At 36.7% G+C, this 17,100-nt stretch overlaps 4 protein-coding genes and 1 pseudogene across 4 annotated transcripts; 1 reads left to right on the forward strand and 4 right to left on the reverse strand.

The window, feature by feature from the left end:
* Window positions 1–478: 478 nt before the first annotated feature.
* Window positions 479–2,451, reverse strand: LOC109130818 (uncharacterized). Its single transcript, XM_019240872.2, has one exon. The coding sequence runs from the start codon at window positions 1,774–1,776 to the stop codon at window positions 577–579; it is 1,200 nt and encodes a 399-aa protein (XP_019096417.2). The 5' UTR covers window positions 1,777–2,451; the 3' UTR covers window positions 479–576.
* A 1,708-nt stretch (window positions 2,452–4,159) lies between these two features.
* On the reverse strand, window positions 4,160–5,120 carry LOC147920392 (uncharacterized; annotated as a pseudogene).
* A 2,442-nt stretch (window positions 5,121–7,562) lies between these two features.
* On the forward strand, window positions 7,563–9,365 carry LOC104767700 (casein kinase II subunit beta-3-like; the record flags this gene model as incomplete). Its single annotated transcript, XM_019240614.2, has 5 exons — window positions 7,563–7,959; window positions 8,053–8,145; window positions 8,573–8,679; window positions 8,840–8,900; window positions 9,009–9,365. Coding segments are annotated over 5 exons (717 nt in total), but the record flags the coding sequence as incomplete, so codon positions are not given.
* A 16-nt stretch (window positions 9,366–9,381) lies between these two features.
* LOC147920393 (uncharacterized) lies at window positions 9,382–14,697 on the reverse strand. Its single transcript, XM_087502674.1, has one exon. It carries the CDS (start codon window positions 13,931–13,933, stop codon window positions 12,602–12,604), a length of 1,332 nt encoding a protein of 443 aa, XP_087358800.1. The 5' UTR covers window positions 13,934–14,697; the 3' UTR covers window positions 9,382–12,601.
* Window positions 14,698–15,278: 581 nt separating this feature from the next.
* On the reverse strand, window positions 15,279–16,947 carry LOC147920394 (uncharacterized). The gene has a single exon (XM_087501055.1). It carries the CDS (start codon window positions 16,752–16,754, stop codon window positions 15,279–15,281), a length of 1,476 nt encoding a protein of 491 aa, XP_087357181.1. The 5' UTR covers window positions 16,755–16,947.
* Window positions 16,948–17,100: the final 153 nt, after the last annotated feature.

Below are 17,100 nucleotides of genomic sequence, written 5' to 3' on the forward strand. Positions count from 1 at the left end.
CGACCAAGCTTTTATAGCTTTTGACCAAAACAAAACGATAAACCCAAATCCCGACTCAAAGGATATGTTAATATCCAAACGAAAACAAACCTTAGGATATGTTAATATCCAAACAAAACATAAACAAAATGAAAGATAAACTCAACTCCCCATATGTCGTTTACTTCCGGCCCACGCAAGCAAACAACATAAGCCCACGGATAAAGATGCGCTGCATCAAAGGGTTTGACCCATAATCAAAAGATTTGATTTGAGCATCGCTCTAGAACATCAGTATATTTTATCTTATAAAAACACTCAAGTAAGTTTCAATAAAACAAGATTATAATTATTATCAAAAAAACTATTTTAATATGTGTGAAAATTTAGAAAATGGGTCAATAAAGATTTGAACGAGTATTGTATTTCATAAAATGATGTCGTTTTTAATTTCTTGACAACGAATATGGAAATGAATGAAAAATGTCTAGTAAAGTACGTTTATAAAGAGAAAGCAAAAGAACACAAAAGAATAGAAATAACTTTATTCGTACTAAAAATAGGGAAATAAATGTTACGTTCAAGTTTTAAACCAAATCATATAGTAGAATAATTCTTTTTGTGCCACCATTCATATATACAGAATAGAGAGCATAATTTTATTGTATCAGATAATTTGTAGACTACTTTATTCGTACAACGATTGTGGCAACACCTGCATATGTTGCGAGTAAGATGATTATTGGGAAGAACGTTAACATCTAGTTCACGGAATATGAATTCTCCCCTAGGCATCATATACATGTCCTCTCTAACTCCAAGTAAACATTGAATATGCAATGTGGCGTTGCACTCATGGCAAGTATAAATTCCACTCTTTGGATCAGCTTCTTTTTCACAAACATCACACACATACTTACCACTTGCGTCTTTATCATAAGCAAATATGAGAAAATGTGGATCATGTTTGTACCTCAATTTAGTTGGCAAGGTGGCGCAACCAAAACACAAAACAAAAGTACATTCTCCACAATTTAGACGCATGGCTCCCAATTTTTGGCAAATCCAACAGTATTGCAAAGTTTCAGGGTTAAATGTAAGATACAATGGGTGTGGATGATGCGGGTTATCCAATGCCTCATTTATAGAAGCACAACACACGTCTAACATGAAATCACATTCGCTTTCACAACACAAGTATCCAAAACCATTGTTTCTACGATCACAAGCTTCACATTTGAACCAACCGTCTTGATGATCCACATGTAAACTAAGGGGATGGGGATGTGTCGCATGTTGTTTCTTACGAGGAAGATGTGCACATTCTTGATGGAGGACAAAATCACATTGCATGCAATTGTAAATAATATCATCACATATAGGAAGTGTGCATGCTTGACAACATTTGTTCTCGTCAAATGTTCTATCAGTCACCACATTAAGTCTCATATGATGGTTTTGATGACTGAAATGTTGTATGATTCCGTCACTTATCTCATTAAACGACTTAACATCTTCTTCATATGCATCTTCTGGTGTTCCCTCAAGTTCTTTTCCATCCCATACATCTTTCCGTATTGCACATTTAGAATGAACCCCATAGGTGCAACCCTTCAAGCAAGAATACCTTCCATAATCTATGTCTACCTTTCCACGACACACTCTACACCACCATTTTCCTGGAGTAGGTGAAGAAGTGAAAGAGAGGCGGTGTTCATGACGCGATATTTTTATGACATGTGGCAAGTAGATACAATCTATGTGGGTTAGAAAATCACATTGAGTACATGAATACATCAAAGACCTGTGATCACTCAACGCACAAACATCACAAGTCAATGAGCCTTTTCTAGGAAAGTAGAAGAGGGTATGATTATGCTTTTTTGGATAGTCTATTGCAAGGAGTGGTGGATTTCTATAACAAGGTTGACATATAGTAAAATCGCATAAAGAGCAACTGTAAACGGAAGCACTAAAATTTGAACAAAAGCATAGCTTATCATTACCACTCCAATCAGGATAATAAACAAATCGAAGATAATGTTTAGGATGATATGGGTGCTTCGATATCGGCTTGATACACTCTTTGTGAAAGCCAATGGCATGTAATGATGAAAATTTGTAAAGACATTTTTTTGCAAGAATAAAATGGGGTGTCAATTATGGGATTCATGCAAATCCCGCATGAGAAGGTTTCGTATGTATCCTCTATTTTGTTGCACCAATCTAATGGACGAAAGTGAGGTGAGGATAATTGTGAAGACTTGTCGTATTCGGCATCAGAATGAATTGGTGACTCTCCGAAATGTATCAATTGAAACTCTTCTTCATTGTTGGTATATCGTGCGAAAGGGCAAAAGGGAAGGGGAGAAGCATATAGCTGTTTTGACGCATAATCCATAGTTGAAAAGGAAACAAAAAGAAAATGAAATTTATAATGGAGAAATGCTTTGAGAATTCTGGTATGCCCTACAATTAATGTTTATAATATATATAGAGTTTTTTGGTACTAACAAATACAAACATTTGGTTCTTTGTGATATATTCTAATACTTCTAGCCGAGAATACTTACTTACGCAATATTCTACTTTAAATGTGTTTCCCTTCTCATTTCTATCAAGTTTCTAACGTTACTTTATGGAAGAAAAAGGTTACTGTATGTATACTCTATTTGTTGTTCTTTTCCATATTCTGTTTCTATTAAAAAGCTGAAAAACATTAACTTTATTGATCAAAGATGCAAAATAGAAGTCTTGCTTGATGAGAAAACGAAGACTTTGTCTGACATGTTAGTTTTTCTCTTAATACTTTAACCTTTCGATAATTCATTTTTACTAGCTAGTGACAGTTAATTTTATCTTATATCCGTTGATCTCCTCTCAATAATTAAGAAGAAAATTTTGGTATATCAATGAAACTCTAATTAATAACAACCTTTAAAAACTTTTCTAGGACATGATATGGGTGTGGCGCTATCAGATTATATAAATGCAAGCCCTGATCTTCTTCGAGATGTTGCTGAAGACATTGTCAACCATATTAACACTGATAACATATAGAAGATATTTTCCGTTTCTGCAATAAAGATATATACGTGGATTTGGACTTTGTGGGCAGTGCTTAAACTATGTTTAATCTAAGTTAACTTGTCCAGTATTTTACCAATCTCAGGATCAAAACTATTAAAATACTATACTTTAATTTCACTTCAGATTATTTACATCTAGAAATATATGTTTATTCAGAAGTCATAACTTTTGCCAAAAAGTTTCACTTTAGTCTATACTTTTTTGATCTACCAATATTCCAGAAAAATCATCAAAACATTTGATGTAAATTTAAAATGTACAAAAATTTATACAAAAAAATAGATTCAAATTTTAACTTGATTTCAATATATAATTGTGAATGAAAAAAAAGGGAGGAAAAAGAAATTATAGACTACAGAAAGAATATAAATAATTAGGTTGAACTCATTTTAATGAACATGTTCTTTTCTAACAGTTTTATCTGTTACGAGTTTTAATAAGGGTCAATTTCTATTTTTGTGAGAGAGCCAATTTAGAGTAAATTGAAATAATCTTAAAATTTTCATGGAAGAACACTACCAACAAAGATGAAATGGATGGATAGGCTTGGATTCTACCTCGTCGAGTATGGAGTCTCCACTCTCCACTCTCCACGACCACGAGGTGTACATGATTTAAGGGTTCTATTTCTAATGGAAGTAACATATGAGCAGGAAGCAAAATCATCATGCAATGTTGAAGTAGAAAAGAGCTATTGTTCCGCAGATTTCAACAAGGCCAAACTTCTTAAGTAATTAGTGGTACCATCTCACTAGGAATAAAAATAACAATACTGTTGATTTTTATCTCCATTATTCTTTGTTCACCAGATCACATTTGGATCTGTTTTGCCTCTCAATATATTATTTGTTCTATACAGTAAGACTTGTCATCATTTCATTTATTACTATGGCTATTGAGACTTAGGAGCTCTCTAGTGCAATAAGATGTTACACAATATTACATATGGTTCAATCATCCTTAAATAGTTTTGAAATTAGAAAAAAAAAAATCCTTGTAAAATGTATAGTTCATATATGATTCAATAAACATTTGTTATGAAGTAAAAAAAAACAAGAATAAATAAAAGAACACATTGAACAATATTATACTAACAATAATATTGTAGACAACCAAAAGAGCACAATATAATTTCTCTAGCACATATCTTGTATACTGTTTTTTCTTCACAACGATTATGGCAACTCATGCATATATTACGAGTAAAACGATTATTGAGAATAATATTGACGTTCTCTTCACAATATTTGAATGTTCCACCAGGCATGAGATGCATATCTTTTCCAAGAATACATTCATGATGCAGTATGACGTTGCAATTATTGCACACATAAATTCCGTATCTAGAACATGCTTCTTTTTCACAAACATCACACCAATACTGACCGATTGCATCTTTATCGTAAGCAAAAATGAGAAAATGTTCGTCGTGCTTATACCTCAATTTGTTGGGTAAAGTAGCACACCTAAAACACAAAACAAAACCACATTCTCCGCAGTTTAGTTGATAACATTGAGGTACTTAGCAAATCGAACATATTTGTTTAGCTTGTGGTTTAGCTGTGAAAAACAAGGGATGTGGATGACACTGATGATCCAATGGCTCACGTATAGACGCGCAACATACGTTTAACCCATACTTACACTTCCTTTCCAAACAAAAGTACTTGAAACTGTTGCTTTCACGATAACAAGCTTTATATTTGAACAAACTGTTTTTGTAATCCACTTGTAAACTAAGGGGATGAGGATGCGTCAGGTGTTGTTTCCTAAGGAAGTTGTGCACAGTCTTGATGGAGAATAAATTCAAATTGTAGACAACTGTAAATAATATCATCATAGATAGTAAATGTACATGCTTGAAAACTTTTGTTCTCGTCAAATGCTTTATTGGTCTCTTTGTCGAGTTTCATATGATGATTTTGATAACCGAGATGTTGTATGATTTCATCACTTATCTCATTGAACGACTTGATGTCTTCATATGGATCTTCTGGTTGTCGGTCAAGTTCTTTTCCATCCCATACATCCTCTCGTGTTGCACATCCCATAAATATATGGTTTGGAAACGAATGCAAAATTTGCTTGCTTGTAATACATTCAAAATATCCTCACCCTTTTGCAATTTTTGTTAACTTTTTAATATGTTACTTCTCGACTAGGAAAAGGCTAAAGAATGTGACATTATTTAGTCTTGTACAATACAACTCTACTGGTCAAGAATAAAAAACAAAAAAAAGAAGACTTGCTTGATGAGAAAACGAATATGTTTCTCAACTATCAAGTTTCCTCCAAAACACTTTAACTATGTATGTAGTAATCTCCCGTATGAGGAGGGAAAAGCTCTGAAAAAGCTAAATAGGGCCCATATTTAAAAACGGCCTAGTGGGCTGATTACGTCTGAGTTATCCTTTTTGATTTCTTCTCAAATCTCTCTCGTTTTTTTACGTTACGTTACTCTCTCGTCTTCCTCCACATGCTTCTTCTTATTATATGGTTTAGTCCAAACTTTTATTTTAGATTTTTAAATTGTTGGATCTTGAGTTTGTTAAATATACAAACACTTAGGAGTACTTCTGGATGATGAATATTGAATTTGACACTTAAAGCCTTCTCTACAACCCTCTTGGAAGAAACTCCAGCTAGCTATATGAGAACCATATAGCTAACTTCCCCAGATTCCCATTTTAGTTGTGTTTAGTTAGTCATGGGATTGTTACTCTGAAATGTTCTTAGAATTCGAGTCTTTCTGAGTTCACATTTGATTCTGGTTCGCTTTTAGACAATTTACTTCTTCTTCTTCTTAACCACAACTTTATCTTTGTTTCTTGACAGTTATGCGCTCAAACACACCTTAAGTTTGATATTTTTCCTCAACGTTGTCCAAAATTTTATTATCCATGATATAAAGCTTCTGTTTCGTGCTTGAGACAATCATTTGTGGATTCTTGGGTTGTCTGTTGTCTAATTAAGTATTCATTATGACACACCTTACTTCACATCAAATGAACCATGGTTCGAATTTAGAGAAACAAAACATAAAACACGATAAAAAAAACAAGGCCATTATAGACTAATATACCTCAGAATTTAACTAAACAAAGAAGACCCTTAAGATTTGGCAAGTATTCTAACTGATAAGTTCATGAAAATGGGGAAGAGCCACTAAACTCGCTTTTGGTTTCATGTCCACAGTCGAGGTAAGCTTAAAGCCTCACACTAACATCAATTAGAGAAGCTGATAGTTGCATTCAAAAAATAATAAGTAGATTATTCCACTGAAAACATGTTCTGTTTCACTCTGATGCTCTGTTTCAACGGCTTCGGACACTTCTTGACGGCAAGCTCCGCTTCGACTCACAAGCCCTTTCAACTAGAGGTATCGAAGACGAGGAGTATCATGGAGCTTTCATCAGTACAATTTAAAATTGTATTTTTTTTGTTTGTTACAAATAATTTGTCTTAATGGTGTAATCGCGTGTTAAAATCTATTAGAAAGACATGTTCCCACATGAAATTAAATTTACATTTAGTTTTTATTTTTAATTTATTACCAGGTTTGTTTGGACCTTACGGTCCAACATGAGAATTGCAATGATTCTTATAAACTTCATATATGTGTGGATGTCCCAAATAAACATTTGTTATAAAGAAAAACCAAAGAAAGGGAAAATAAAGTAGGCAAAGAACAATTTTTAGTTTTAACAGTACTAATATAGGGGATCTAGAGATAGTCATAACACACTATGTATCCACTTTGAAGGCTATTTTCCCCTCACACCAATTTTGGCATTCACAACAAATCTTGCGAGTAAAACGATTATTGGGAAGAATATCATAATTTATTTCATTTCATTTGATTCTTCCACCATGCATCATATACATGTAGTCCTCTCCAAGTAAACATTTGATATGCACTATGAAGTTGCAGTCGTTGCAAATACAAATCCCAGACTTCAGATTTGCTTCTTTTTCACAAACATCACACCAATATTGACCACTCACTAGAGAAATTTGATTATATTGCCACGGTTTTTTGCTACGGAAAAGTTAATAACAAATATTAACTACACAAAGTTACAAATTAGTGACAAATTATTAGATAATAAGTGTTGTTGCAAATTAGTTACTAAACGTAGCTAGATAATGACAAATAGATACAGAGATAAATTTGTATCACATTTGCTACAAATTTAAGGACAAAATATGTTGTAACCTTAGTGCATACAAGAGAAATCGTCACAAATTGTAGTAAATAATTTGTAAAATAATATGTTCTCCTTATATAAACTTAAAATTAAAAAAGAAAAAACCCCTCGATTTCTCCGTCGCTCTCCTATATCTATCAAAGTTTGAGACTTTGAGAATCTAAAGCTCCAAATTTTGAGTTGTCGTTCTGGAGGAATCAAATGATGTACAAGGAACCCTAGTGGAGGAGGAGGTGGTGGTGGTGGTGGGTTGTCGAGATCGGAGATCCTTGGTGGAGCTATTGATCGGTAACGAATCGACGATGTATCAATAAGAAACTAGAGAAGTCTTCAGCTTCCACCATATCTAGGGTTCTCACTTCTAAAGACAAAGATCCTTTTTCATTCACATCTACCTCCACTGCTAAATCTCAGCTTCCCGATGGTTTGTCGTTTCCTTCATTCTTTCATATATGTGGCTTTTGTTGTGGTAGTTTGATTTTGATTGCATTGTTCTTAAGTGGAACGGAAGGTGATGATACATCGTGGATCTCTTGGTTTTGTAATTTGAGAGGCAATGATTTCTTCTGTGAAGTCGATGAAGATTATATTCAAGATGATTTCAATCTTTGTGGATTAAGTGGTCAAGTTCCTTACTATGATAATGCTCTTAATCCCGTTTTAGATGCCGAATCTTCCAACAGTAAGTGTGACCCCTCTTCCTTTTGTTAAACCACATTCTAAAAGTTAGAAACTTTTGGCCTGGGTATCTTATTCTTTTGGGGGATTTATTTAGGTGAGATGTTTACAAAAGAACAAAATGAAAGGGTGGAATCAGGTCTTATTCATGTCTGTTACATTTTGACAACTAAAAAGAATGGCTGCAATGGTTTGTGTTTCTTTTTACTCTTGTGTTTAGGTTTTGGTGCTTTTAGACTACCTTGTTTGCTTTACGACATTAAGGATGGTTATCTTTGAACAGGTATCTCTAAAATTTAGACACTAGAAGCGGATTCATGGTGAACATGTATCTCTAAAATTTCTCAAATTTGACTTCAGTGATCTTTGAAATTCGTATGCATTTCTAGTTATCGTTGACAGCTTGGGAACATTTGAGAATCAGCTTCTAGTGTCTAAATGTGCGATTCAAAGTCTTTGACTCTTGATTACAGGAAATCAGATCCTCAGTGATCTGAGTTATTATGATGGTGTCTTGTCTAGTAGTAGTTTCCGTTTTCTGCTAAGTTTCAGTTTTCTCTGTATTTAAATGAATCTGTGTTTGAGTGTGTAATAATTCATTTTAATGGTGTTTGCAGATAACAGTATTAATTGGAGAAACTGGTTTAGGGAAGAGAGCACTCAGTTGGTTCAGGCCTGGATGGATTCTCTCGATCAGGACTGGCTTCAGTCTGTGCTGAATAGGGTGATTGACTTCTTCCTTCTCATATACATATAGTCTACCTTTGCAAATCGGAATTGAGAATTAATTTTCTGTTATCGCTAGGGGTTTTTAATTTTATTTTATTTTTAATTATTGATTGATTTGTTTCTTAACTAGAACATCTTTATATAATTTATAACAGCCAGAGCCGAAGTTGACTCTTATTTATAATCCTAGAAAGAAAAAGACTACCACTGCCATGGGTCCGTCGACATCAACATATTAATTCATTTTCTTTTTATCATTGATGCCATGTGTATAGTAGATAGCTTTTATTGTCGATGGTAATGGTTGTTGCTGCTCTTATGCAGGTTGGCCTCTCAGCAGTCGCTGGAAGCTTGTTCTACCCGTATGGAAGAACTTGACTTGAATGAGGGATCTGATCAGTATCAGACCACTCGTGACTCTGATATATTTGATACTCAGGTTATATATTTTCCTTCTTTTCATATATAACCCTTTGCAACTGGAAAAAGATTTGTCTTCATCTTTTGTCTCTTATAACCTAACTTGTATATATGTTATCATTTCACAGTGATCTGAGTTATTATGATGGTGTCTTGTCTAGTAGTAGTTCATGTTTTCTGCTAAGTTTCAGTTTTCTTTGTATTTAAATGAATCTGTGTTTGAGTGTGTAATAATTAATTTTAATGGTGTGATAAATTTAAGAACTCTCTCAAACAGAATACGATATGCAATTAGATTGAACTTATGAATCACAGAGATTGTAACTCACAAATCCGAAATAGGAATCGCTACACAAGAGTATGAGCAACGAGATTACAAATAGATCAACATAGATCTCTTCCAGCACATCGCTAGGCTAAAACCAGAATAACAAACAACATAAAAAGTCTCGAGTTCATCCTCCTCTATTTATTCAAATTCCCAAAAGCTTAACAGCAAAGCCTCCCCTTCATTCAGAGTCTTCGATTTGAGTTCCACTTGCGGCCACGTCAGCTCCTCCAACGGCTAATTCCTGCTGAGCTGGCAACTTCCTCTGCTTCCTGAAATAAACTTTGTGAATCGTATCAATACTTTCCCCCCGGAGAACGAGCTTGTCCTCAAGCTGGAAAGAAGGAAACATCTACACAAACTCCTTTGAAAGCATCCAAGAGTGTTTCGTTGAGTCATGACCTTGCCACTTAATCAAAAACTCGCGACGACCCACCTCATCAAACCGAACATCCATAATAGCTTCAGGAATCAACAACTCTTCTTCCACAATCTCAGGCGGAGCAACAAACTGCACTTGCCGATGATCACCCACCACCGCCTTAATCTATGAAACATGAAAAACATCATGGATCTTCGAACCATCAGGCAACTTCAAACGGTAAGCCACCATACCAATACGTTCCACCACACGAAAAGGACCAAAATACTTAGCCGCGAGCTTGTGATGAGTACGACGAACCACTGACATCTGTCTATACGGATGTAACTTCAGATAAACCCAATCACCCACAGCAAACACCACATCACGACGTTTCTTATCAGCATTGTGTTTCATAATGTCCTGCGCCCGCTGCAAATTGTGCTGAATGTGAGATAACATCAAGTCACGTTCCCGCAGCTGAACCTCCAAATCCCAATTCTCAGTAGATCCCGATTCAAACTTAAGCAACTGCGGGGGGGGGGGGGGGTCTCGGCCATAGACCACCTTAAAAGGAGAAGTCTTAATCGCTGAGTGAAATGAAGTATTGTAAGAGAACTCAGCCCAAACCAAATAACGCTGCCACGTACGAGGGTGACTCGAAGCAAAGCAGCGGAGGTAAGTCTCCAAACACCGATTAAGTACTTCTGTCTGACCATCAGTTTGTGGATGATACGCCGTGCTAAACTTCAACTTTGTGCCTGACAATCGAAAGAAATCACGCCACACTTCTCCCAAAAAGGTCCTATCACGATCAGACACAATTGTCCTTGGAAACCCGTGGAGACGTACAATCTCTGCAATGAACTTATTAGCCACATCCAACGCCTTAAAAGGGTGTTTAAGTCCAAGAAAATGAGCTGCTTTACTTAACCTATCCACCACCACCAAAATAACATTGATACCTCCCGACGTCGGTAAGCCCTCAATAAAATCAAGAGAAACATCCTCCCAAACAGCTTTAGGGATAGGTAAGGGTTGCAACATGACCGCTGGAGACAGTATAGAATATTTATGAGTCTGACAAATAGAGCAAGCCGCAACATACTTCTGGATATCCTTCTGCATCCCTTCCCATTGAAAAGATTCTTGTACTCGCTTAAGAGTTTTCAACACAGCCGCATGACCGCCACTACTACTATTATGATACTCATGTAAAAGAACAGGAATCAAACTGGAACCTTTAGGAATTACCAAAGTTTTTTGTACCACAAACGACCGTCCAACACATGGTAATGAGTCCCTAACAACATACCATTACGAAGTTGAGAAATGATACCTTGAATAGTAGCATCAGCATCAATTTCACGGTAAAGATCAACCATTTGAATCGCTGAGGGAACAGTAATAGCCAATAACAAGGTGGAAGTAGAGTGAGGAATACGAGAAAGTCCATCCGCAGCCTTGTTCTCCACCCCCGGTTTGTACACAATATCAATATCGAACCCCAACAACTTTGTCAACCATTTCTGATATTCGAGATTCACTTCTGTCTGTTCCAAGGGAAACTTCAAACTCCTTTGGTCCGTGTGGATTTCACATTTATTCCCCATCAAGTAGTGTTTCCACTTAAGTACAACAATTACCACAACCATTAATTCCCGCTCATACGCCGGTTTGAGCTGCTCACGAGCTGTCAATCGGTGACTAAAGTAAGCCAACAGCCTTTTGTCTTGAAGCAGGACAGCACCAACTCTCGTTCCCGAAGCATCAGTCTCAAAAATAAACTTCTTATCAAATGCAGGTAGGCCTAAAACAGGTGCTGAAGCCATAGCTTGTTTCAATGCATCAAAAGCAGATTGAGCCGCCTCTGACCAAGCAAATTGATCCTTCTTCAGTAATTCAGTTAATGGCTTCGCAATGGTTCCATAACCTTTGACAAACTTCCTATAATAACCAGTCAAGCCCAAAAAACCCACGCAACTGTTTGATATTCGCCGGAACTGGCCAACTCAGCATAGTCTCAGTTTTAGCTGCATTCGTGGCTACACCATCAGCAGAGATAATGTGACCGAGGTATTCAACCTGAGCTTCACCAAACGAACACTTCTTTGCATTAGCAAACAGTTGGTTGTCTAATAACACCTTCAACACCACTGTTAAATGCTCCAAATGTGACTCCAAACTGTCACTATAGATCAAAATATCGTCAAAAAAGACCAAGACAAATTTCCTGAGAAACGGCTTGAACACCTTGTTCATCAGAGCTTGAAACGTCGTTGGTGCATTAGTAAGGCCAAAAGGCATCACAAGAAACTCATAATGACCCTCTAGAGTGCAAAATGCAGTCTTAGCAATGTCTTCTTCACGCATCCTGATTTGGTGATAACCGGATCGTAGATCAATCTTTGAAAAGATGACAGCAACATGAAGTTCATCAAAGAGTTGGTCAATAACAGGAATAGGATACTTATCCAGTATCGTAGCCCGATTCAAAGCTCTGTAATCAACACAGAACCTCCAAGAAGAATCCTTCTTTTTTACTAACAAGACAGGACTTGAAAATGGACTACTACTCAGACGGATGATGCCCGCAACCAGCATGTCATCCACCATTTTCTCCATAAATTCCTTTGCAGCATGGGGATACCGATAATGGCGAACCGTAATGGAATGTACCCCTTGCTTTAAAACAATCGCATGTTCTTGACCTCGCAACGGAGGTAATTATGTTGGTAACGCAAAAACAGGAGCAAAGTGTTCCAACACTGATGCTATCGCTGCTGGAATCTGCTTTGGCGCATTAAGCTAGGGTGCGGAAGCTAACATGTGACAGGCTCCTTCCAAACCCCGTGGTTGAGTAGATACTGCAAAAGATTTAATCAATAGTGGCGGAGCATGTAAAGACGTGTCTCCCACAAACTTCACTGGCTTGCCATCATAGACAAAAGACCATTCCTGGTTCTTCCAATCAACAGCACAAGTACCAAGTGTTTCCAACCATTGCATACCCAAAATAATATCTACACCACCCAACTCCAAGGAAACAAAGTCAGTCTTGAATTGAACACCAGATATTTGGAATTGTACATCCTTACAAATACCAGAACCATGAACCGAGGCACCATTGCCTAGCAACACTTCCATATTACTATCCATTGACACCTTCAAACGCAAATTAGCAGCTACCGTTGGGGTGATAAAATTGTGTGAGGCACCAGAATCAATCATAATCACCACTCGCGACCTACCAATCCACCCGACTAACTTGATGGTCCTAGGAGAGTGACGACCAATGAATGAATTAAGAGATAAGCAACATAAGACTGCCTCTTGGTTAAACTGCTCCACTTCTGTGCCACAAGACTCCTCATCCAACACTTCTAGTTCGAGTCCTTCGACTACTGTCAAAATCTGCAGTTCTTTAAGAGGACATACGTGTCCTCGCACATACTTCCCTTTGCATTTAAAACAGATTTCCTTGCTATGCATTGCATCGAGCTCCTCTGCAGTGTGCCTCTGTCGCGGTTGGAATACAGGTTTTGGGGTAACCGGAAGTATCGCACCTTGACCTCCATCATTCTGTAGCAACAAGGGACGTGGTTGAGTATACGTAGTCACCGGTTTTGAGGTAAACGGTTTTTGTGTAACCAAGGACTTGCTAGCTTTGTCACTTATCAGTTGACAAAACAAGCTAGTTTCCATACACAACACAATAGCCTTCTGATTATCCAATCCAACTAGTTCCTTCATCTTCAGAACCTCCTTCATCTCAGGTTTCAAACCATTATAGAAAATCTGCTCAAAGTGCGAATCATCTAAACCAAGAACTTGTGCAGATAAATCCTCAAATTCAGTCACATATGAAGACACCGCTCCTGTTTGCTTGATAGCAAAAAGACGATTTCCTGGAGTGTCTTCCTGAGCGACACCAAAGCGTAAAAACAAACGACGCCGGAACTCTTCCCATGAATGAAACTCACGGCGAGTCATCTCCCAATTAAACCATTTCAATACATCTCCCTCTAAACTCAAAGCAACCAGATCCAATTTATCATGATCCGAATAGCGACCCACACGAAAGAATCGTTCCACTTTAGACAACCAATCATACACATGAGAACCATTAAACACAAGCATCTCAATCTTACGAAGCAAACTCGAACGATTCTCTAACGGTAAGTGATCATGATTCTCGCGAACATAGGGATCTGAAGAATACGAAACCTGCTGAGCCTGGTGAGAAGATTCAGCGTAAATCGGAAGTTTCCCAATCTGAAGGTCGCGTGTTCGATCCACGCTCACCGCACCAATGATAGATTTAAGAACTCTCTCAAACAGAATACGATATGCAATTAGATTGAACTTATGAATCACAGAGATTGTAACTCACAAATCCGAAATAGGAATCGCTACACAAGAGTATGAGCAACGAGATTACAAATAGATCAACATAGATCTCTTCCAGCACATCGCTAGGCTAAAACCAGAATAACAAACAACATAAAAAGTCTCGAGTTCATCCTCCTCTATTTATTCAAATTCCCAAAAGCTTAACAGCAAAGCCTCCCCTTCATTCAGAGTCTTCGATTTGAGTTCCACTCGCGGCCACGTCAGCTCCTCCAACGGCTAATTCCTGCTGAGATGGCAACTTTCTCTGCTTCGTGAAATAAGCTTGGTGAATCGTATCATGGTGTTTGCAGATAACAATATTAATTGGAGAAACTGGCTCAGGGAAGAGCACTCAGTTGGTTCAGTTCCTTGCTGATTCTAGAGTTGATGCCGGTGAGTCGATTGTTTGTACACAACCACGGAAAATTGCTGCCATGACATTGGTTGATCGGGTCAGAGAAGAAAGGAGTGTTTGTTATGAGGAAAATATTGTCCGTTGTACTCCAACTTTTTTTTCTACCGAGCAAATTAGTTCCAAAGTTGTATCATGACAAAAATGTGTCTGCTTCAACACTACTCCTTACGAATTGTTACTTTTAGATATTCTTTACTTTTCTCGAAGGTTTGAACTTCTAGTATTACCTTTTTACTTTGTAATGATATTTTGTATTATTGTTGTATATAAATATAATAAAATTTTGGTATTTTTTGTTTAATTTGTCAAATTATCCAAAAATTGATCCTTACCATTGTTACTATTAAGCCACAAACATATCGACGGAATTTTGTGGCTTTTTGAAGCTAGGTGTTACTCATATTTCTGTTGCAATTTGTAACAAATAGCTATATATATATATATATATATATATATATATATAACAATTAGTAGCAATTTGCGACATATTAATTTGTATCTAATTTGTGGCAATTTGCGACAATTTGTTATGAAGAGAAATTTTGCGACGACCAAATAATTACAAATCATTTTTGTCTCAAAACTGTAACAAATTTTATTTAGCTAAGTAAAACGCGTTATACCTACACAAATTTTCGTAACTATACGATACAATTTTTGTTGTGACTAGCGTCTTTGTCATGAAAAAAAAGTGAGAAAATGTTCATCATGTTTGTACCTAAACTTATTGGGAAAAGTGGCATATCTAAAACACAAAATAAAACCACATTCTTCACAGTTAAGACGATGCCCTCGAAGTCTTTGGCAAATCGAGCAGACTTCTAGAGATAGGGGTTTAAATGTAAGAAATAGGGGATGTGGATGACACGGATGATCCAATGGCACAACTATAGAAGCACAACATACATCTAACTTATAAACACAATTCAGTTCAGTTGTGAACGCCTTAGAATCACAATCCCTTTTAGAACACACGTATGCGAACCCATTGCCATAACGATTACAAGCTATACATTTGAATGAATCACCTTGATGATCTACTTGTAGACTAAGGGGATGAGGATGAGTCAAATGATGTCTCTTCCGAGGAAGATATGCACAGTCTTGATGGAGAATAAAATCACATTGCATGCAATTGTAAATAATATCATCACATATAGGAAGTGTGCATGCCTGACAACGTTTGTTCTCGTCAAATTCTCTATTGGTCTCATCGTCGAGTCTCATATGATGATTTTGATGACTGAAATGTTGAATAATTCCATCACTTACCTCGTCGAATGACTTAATATCTTCAAATGCATCTTCTGGTTTTCCCTCAAGTTCTTTTCCATCCCATACATCTTTTCGTGTTGCACATCTAGAATGAACCCCAAAACTACAACCCTTTACGCATGTATATCTTCCATAATTTGTGTCTATCTTTCTACGACACACTCCACAAAACCATTTTTCAGGAGTAAGCAAAATATTGAAAGAGAGGCGGTGTTTATGACGCGATATGCTTATGATACTTGGCATGTCGAGGACACAATCTTTGTGGGTTAGAAAATCACACTGAAGACATGAATACATCAAAGATCTATGATTACTTGAGGTACAAACGTCACAAATCGATGATGCTTTCCTAGGAAAGTAGAAGAGCCTATGTTGATGCCTTTTTGGATTATCTATTACAAGGAGTGGTGGCTTTGTCGCGCAGTCGTCACATATAGTAGAGTCGCATATAGAGCAAACATATTGCCGAAAACTATAATTTAAACAACATAACCATGTCTTACGTGAGTAAAAACCATGAATACGTTGAACCACCCGAAGAGAGTGTTTAGGATGGTATGGATGCTTTGATATCGGCTCGATACACTCTTTGTGGAAGCCAATAGAACATAGTTTGCATGAATAAAATGGGCTACAGACTATCGGATTTTCGCAAATCCAGCATGAAATATTGTCGTATGTACCCTCTATATTGTTGCACCAATCTAAGGGACGGATGTGACAAGATTCGTATTGGGGATCGGACAAAATAGGCAAACGAATTGGTAATTCTCTGAATTGTATCCAGCGAAACTCGTCTTCCTCATTCCAAAATTCTGCAAAAAGGCAAAGGAGAAGATGAGGAGCATATTGCTGGGTTGACTTGCAAGAATCCATGGCTAAAACGGAACAAAGAAGATATATGAAATTATGATGGATAGATGGTTTGAGAGTATTGGTACGCTTACATGCTTATAATAATATACTGTATATAGGGTTTGGTAACGAATGCAAATGTTTCTTGTTTTTAATACATTCTAAAATTCCTCACGCAAAGTTGTTATACTTATTATGCGTTTCCCTTTGCATTTATATCAAGTCTTCTAATGTTACTAAGTTTCTTGACAAGGAAAAATGCTACAATATACAGATTCTTTTTCTGCACAAATCTTTTTGAAAGTTGGATAAGGAATGTAAAAACCCTTTTCTGCACAAATCTTTTTCTTTGTTATCTACAACGAAG

Source organism: Camelina sativa, chromosome 19, assembly GCF_030686135.1.
Source record: "Camelina sativa cultivar CO46 ecotype springtype chromosome 19, ASM3068613v1".
In the NCBI taxonomy this organism is placed as follows: domain Eukaryota; kingdom Viridiplantae; phylum Streptophyta; class Magnoliopsida; order Brassicales; family Brassicaceae; genus Camelina; species Camelina sativa.

Excerpts from the sequence above, each read along its gene's own strand:
- LOC147920393 (XM_087502674.1), bottom strand. The coding sequence starts at position 13,933 with ATGCTTGTGTTTAATGGTTCTCATGTGTATGATTGGTTGTCTAAAGTG.
- LOC109130818 (XM_019240872.2), bottom strand. The coding sequence starts at position 1,776 with ATGTATTCATGTACTCAATGTGATTTTCTAACCCACATAGATTGTATC.
- LOC147920394 (XM_087501055.1), bottom strand. The coding sequence starts at position 16,754 with ATGGATTCTTGCAAGTCAACCCAGCAATATGCTCCTCATCTTCTCCTT.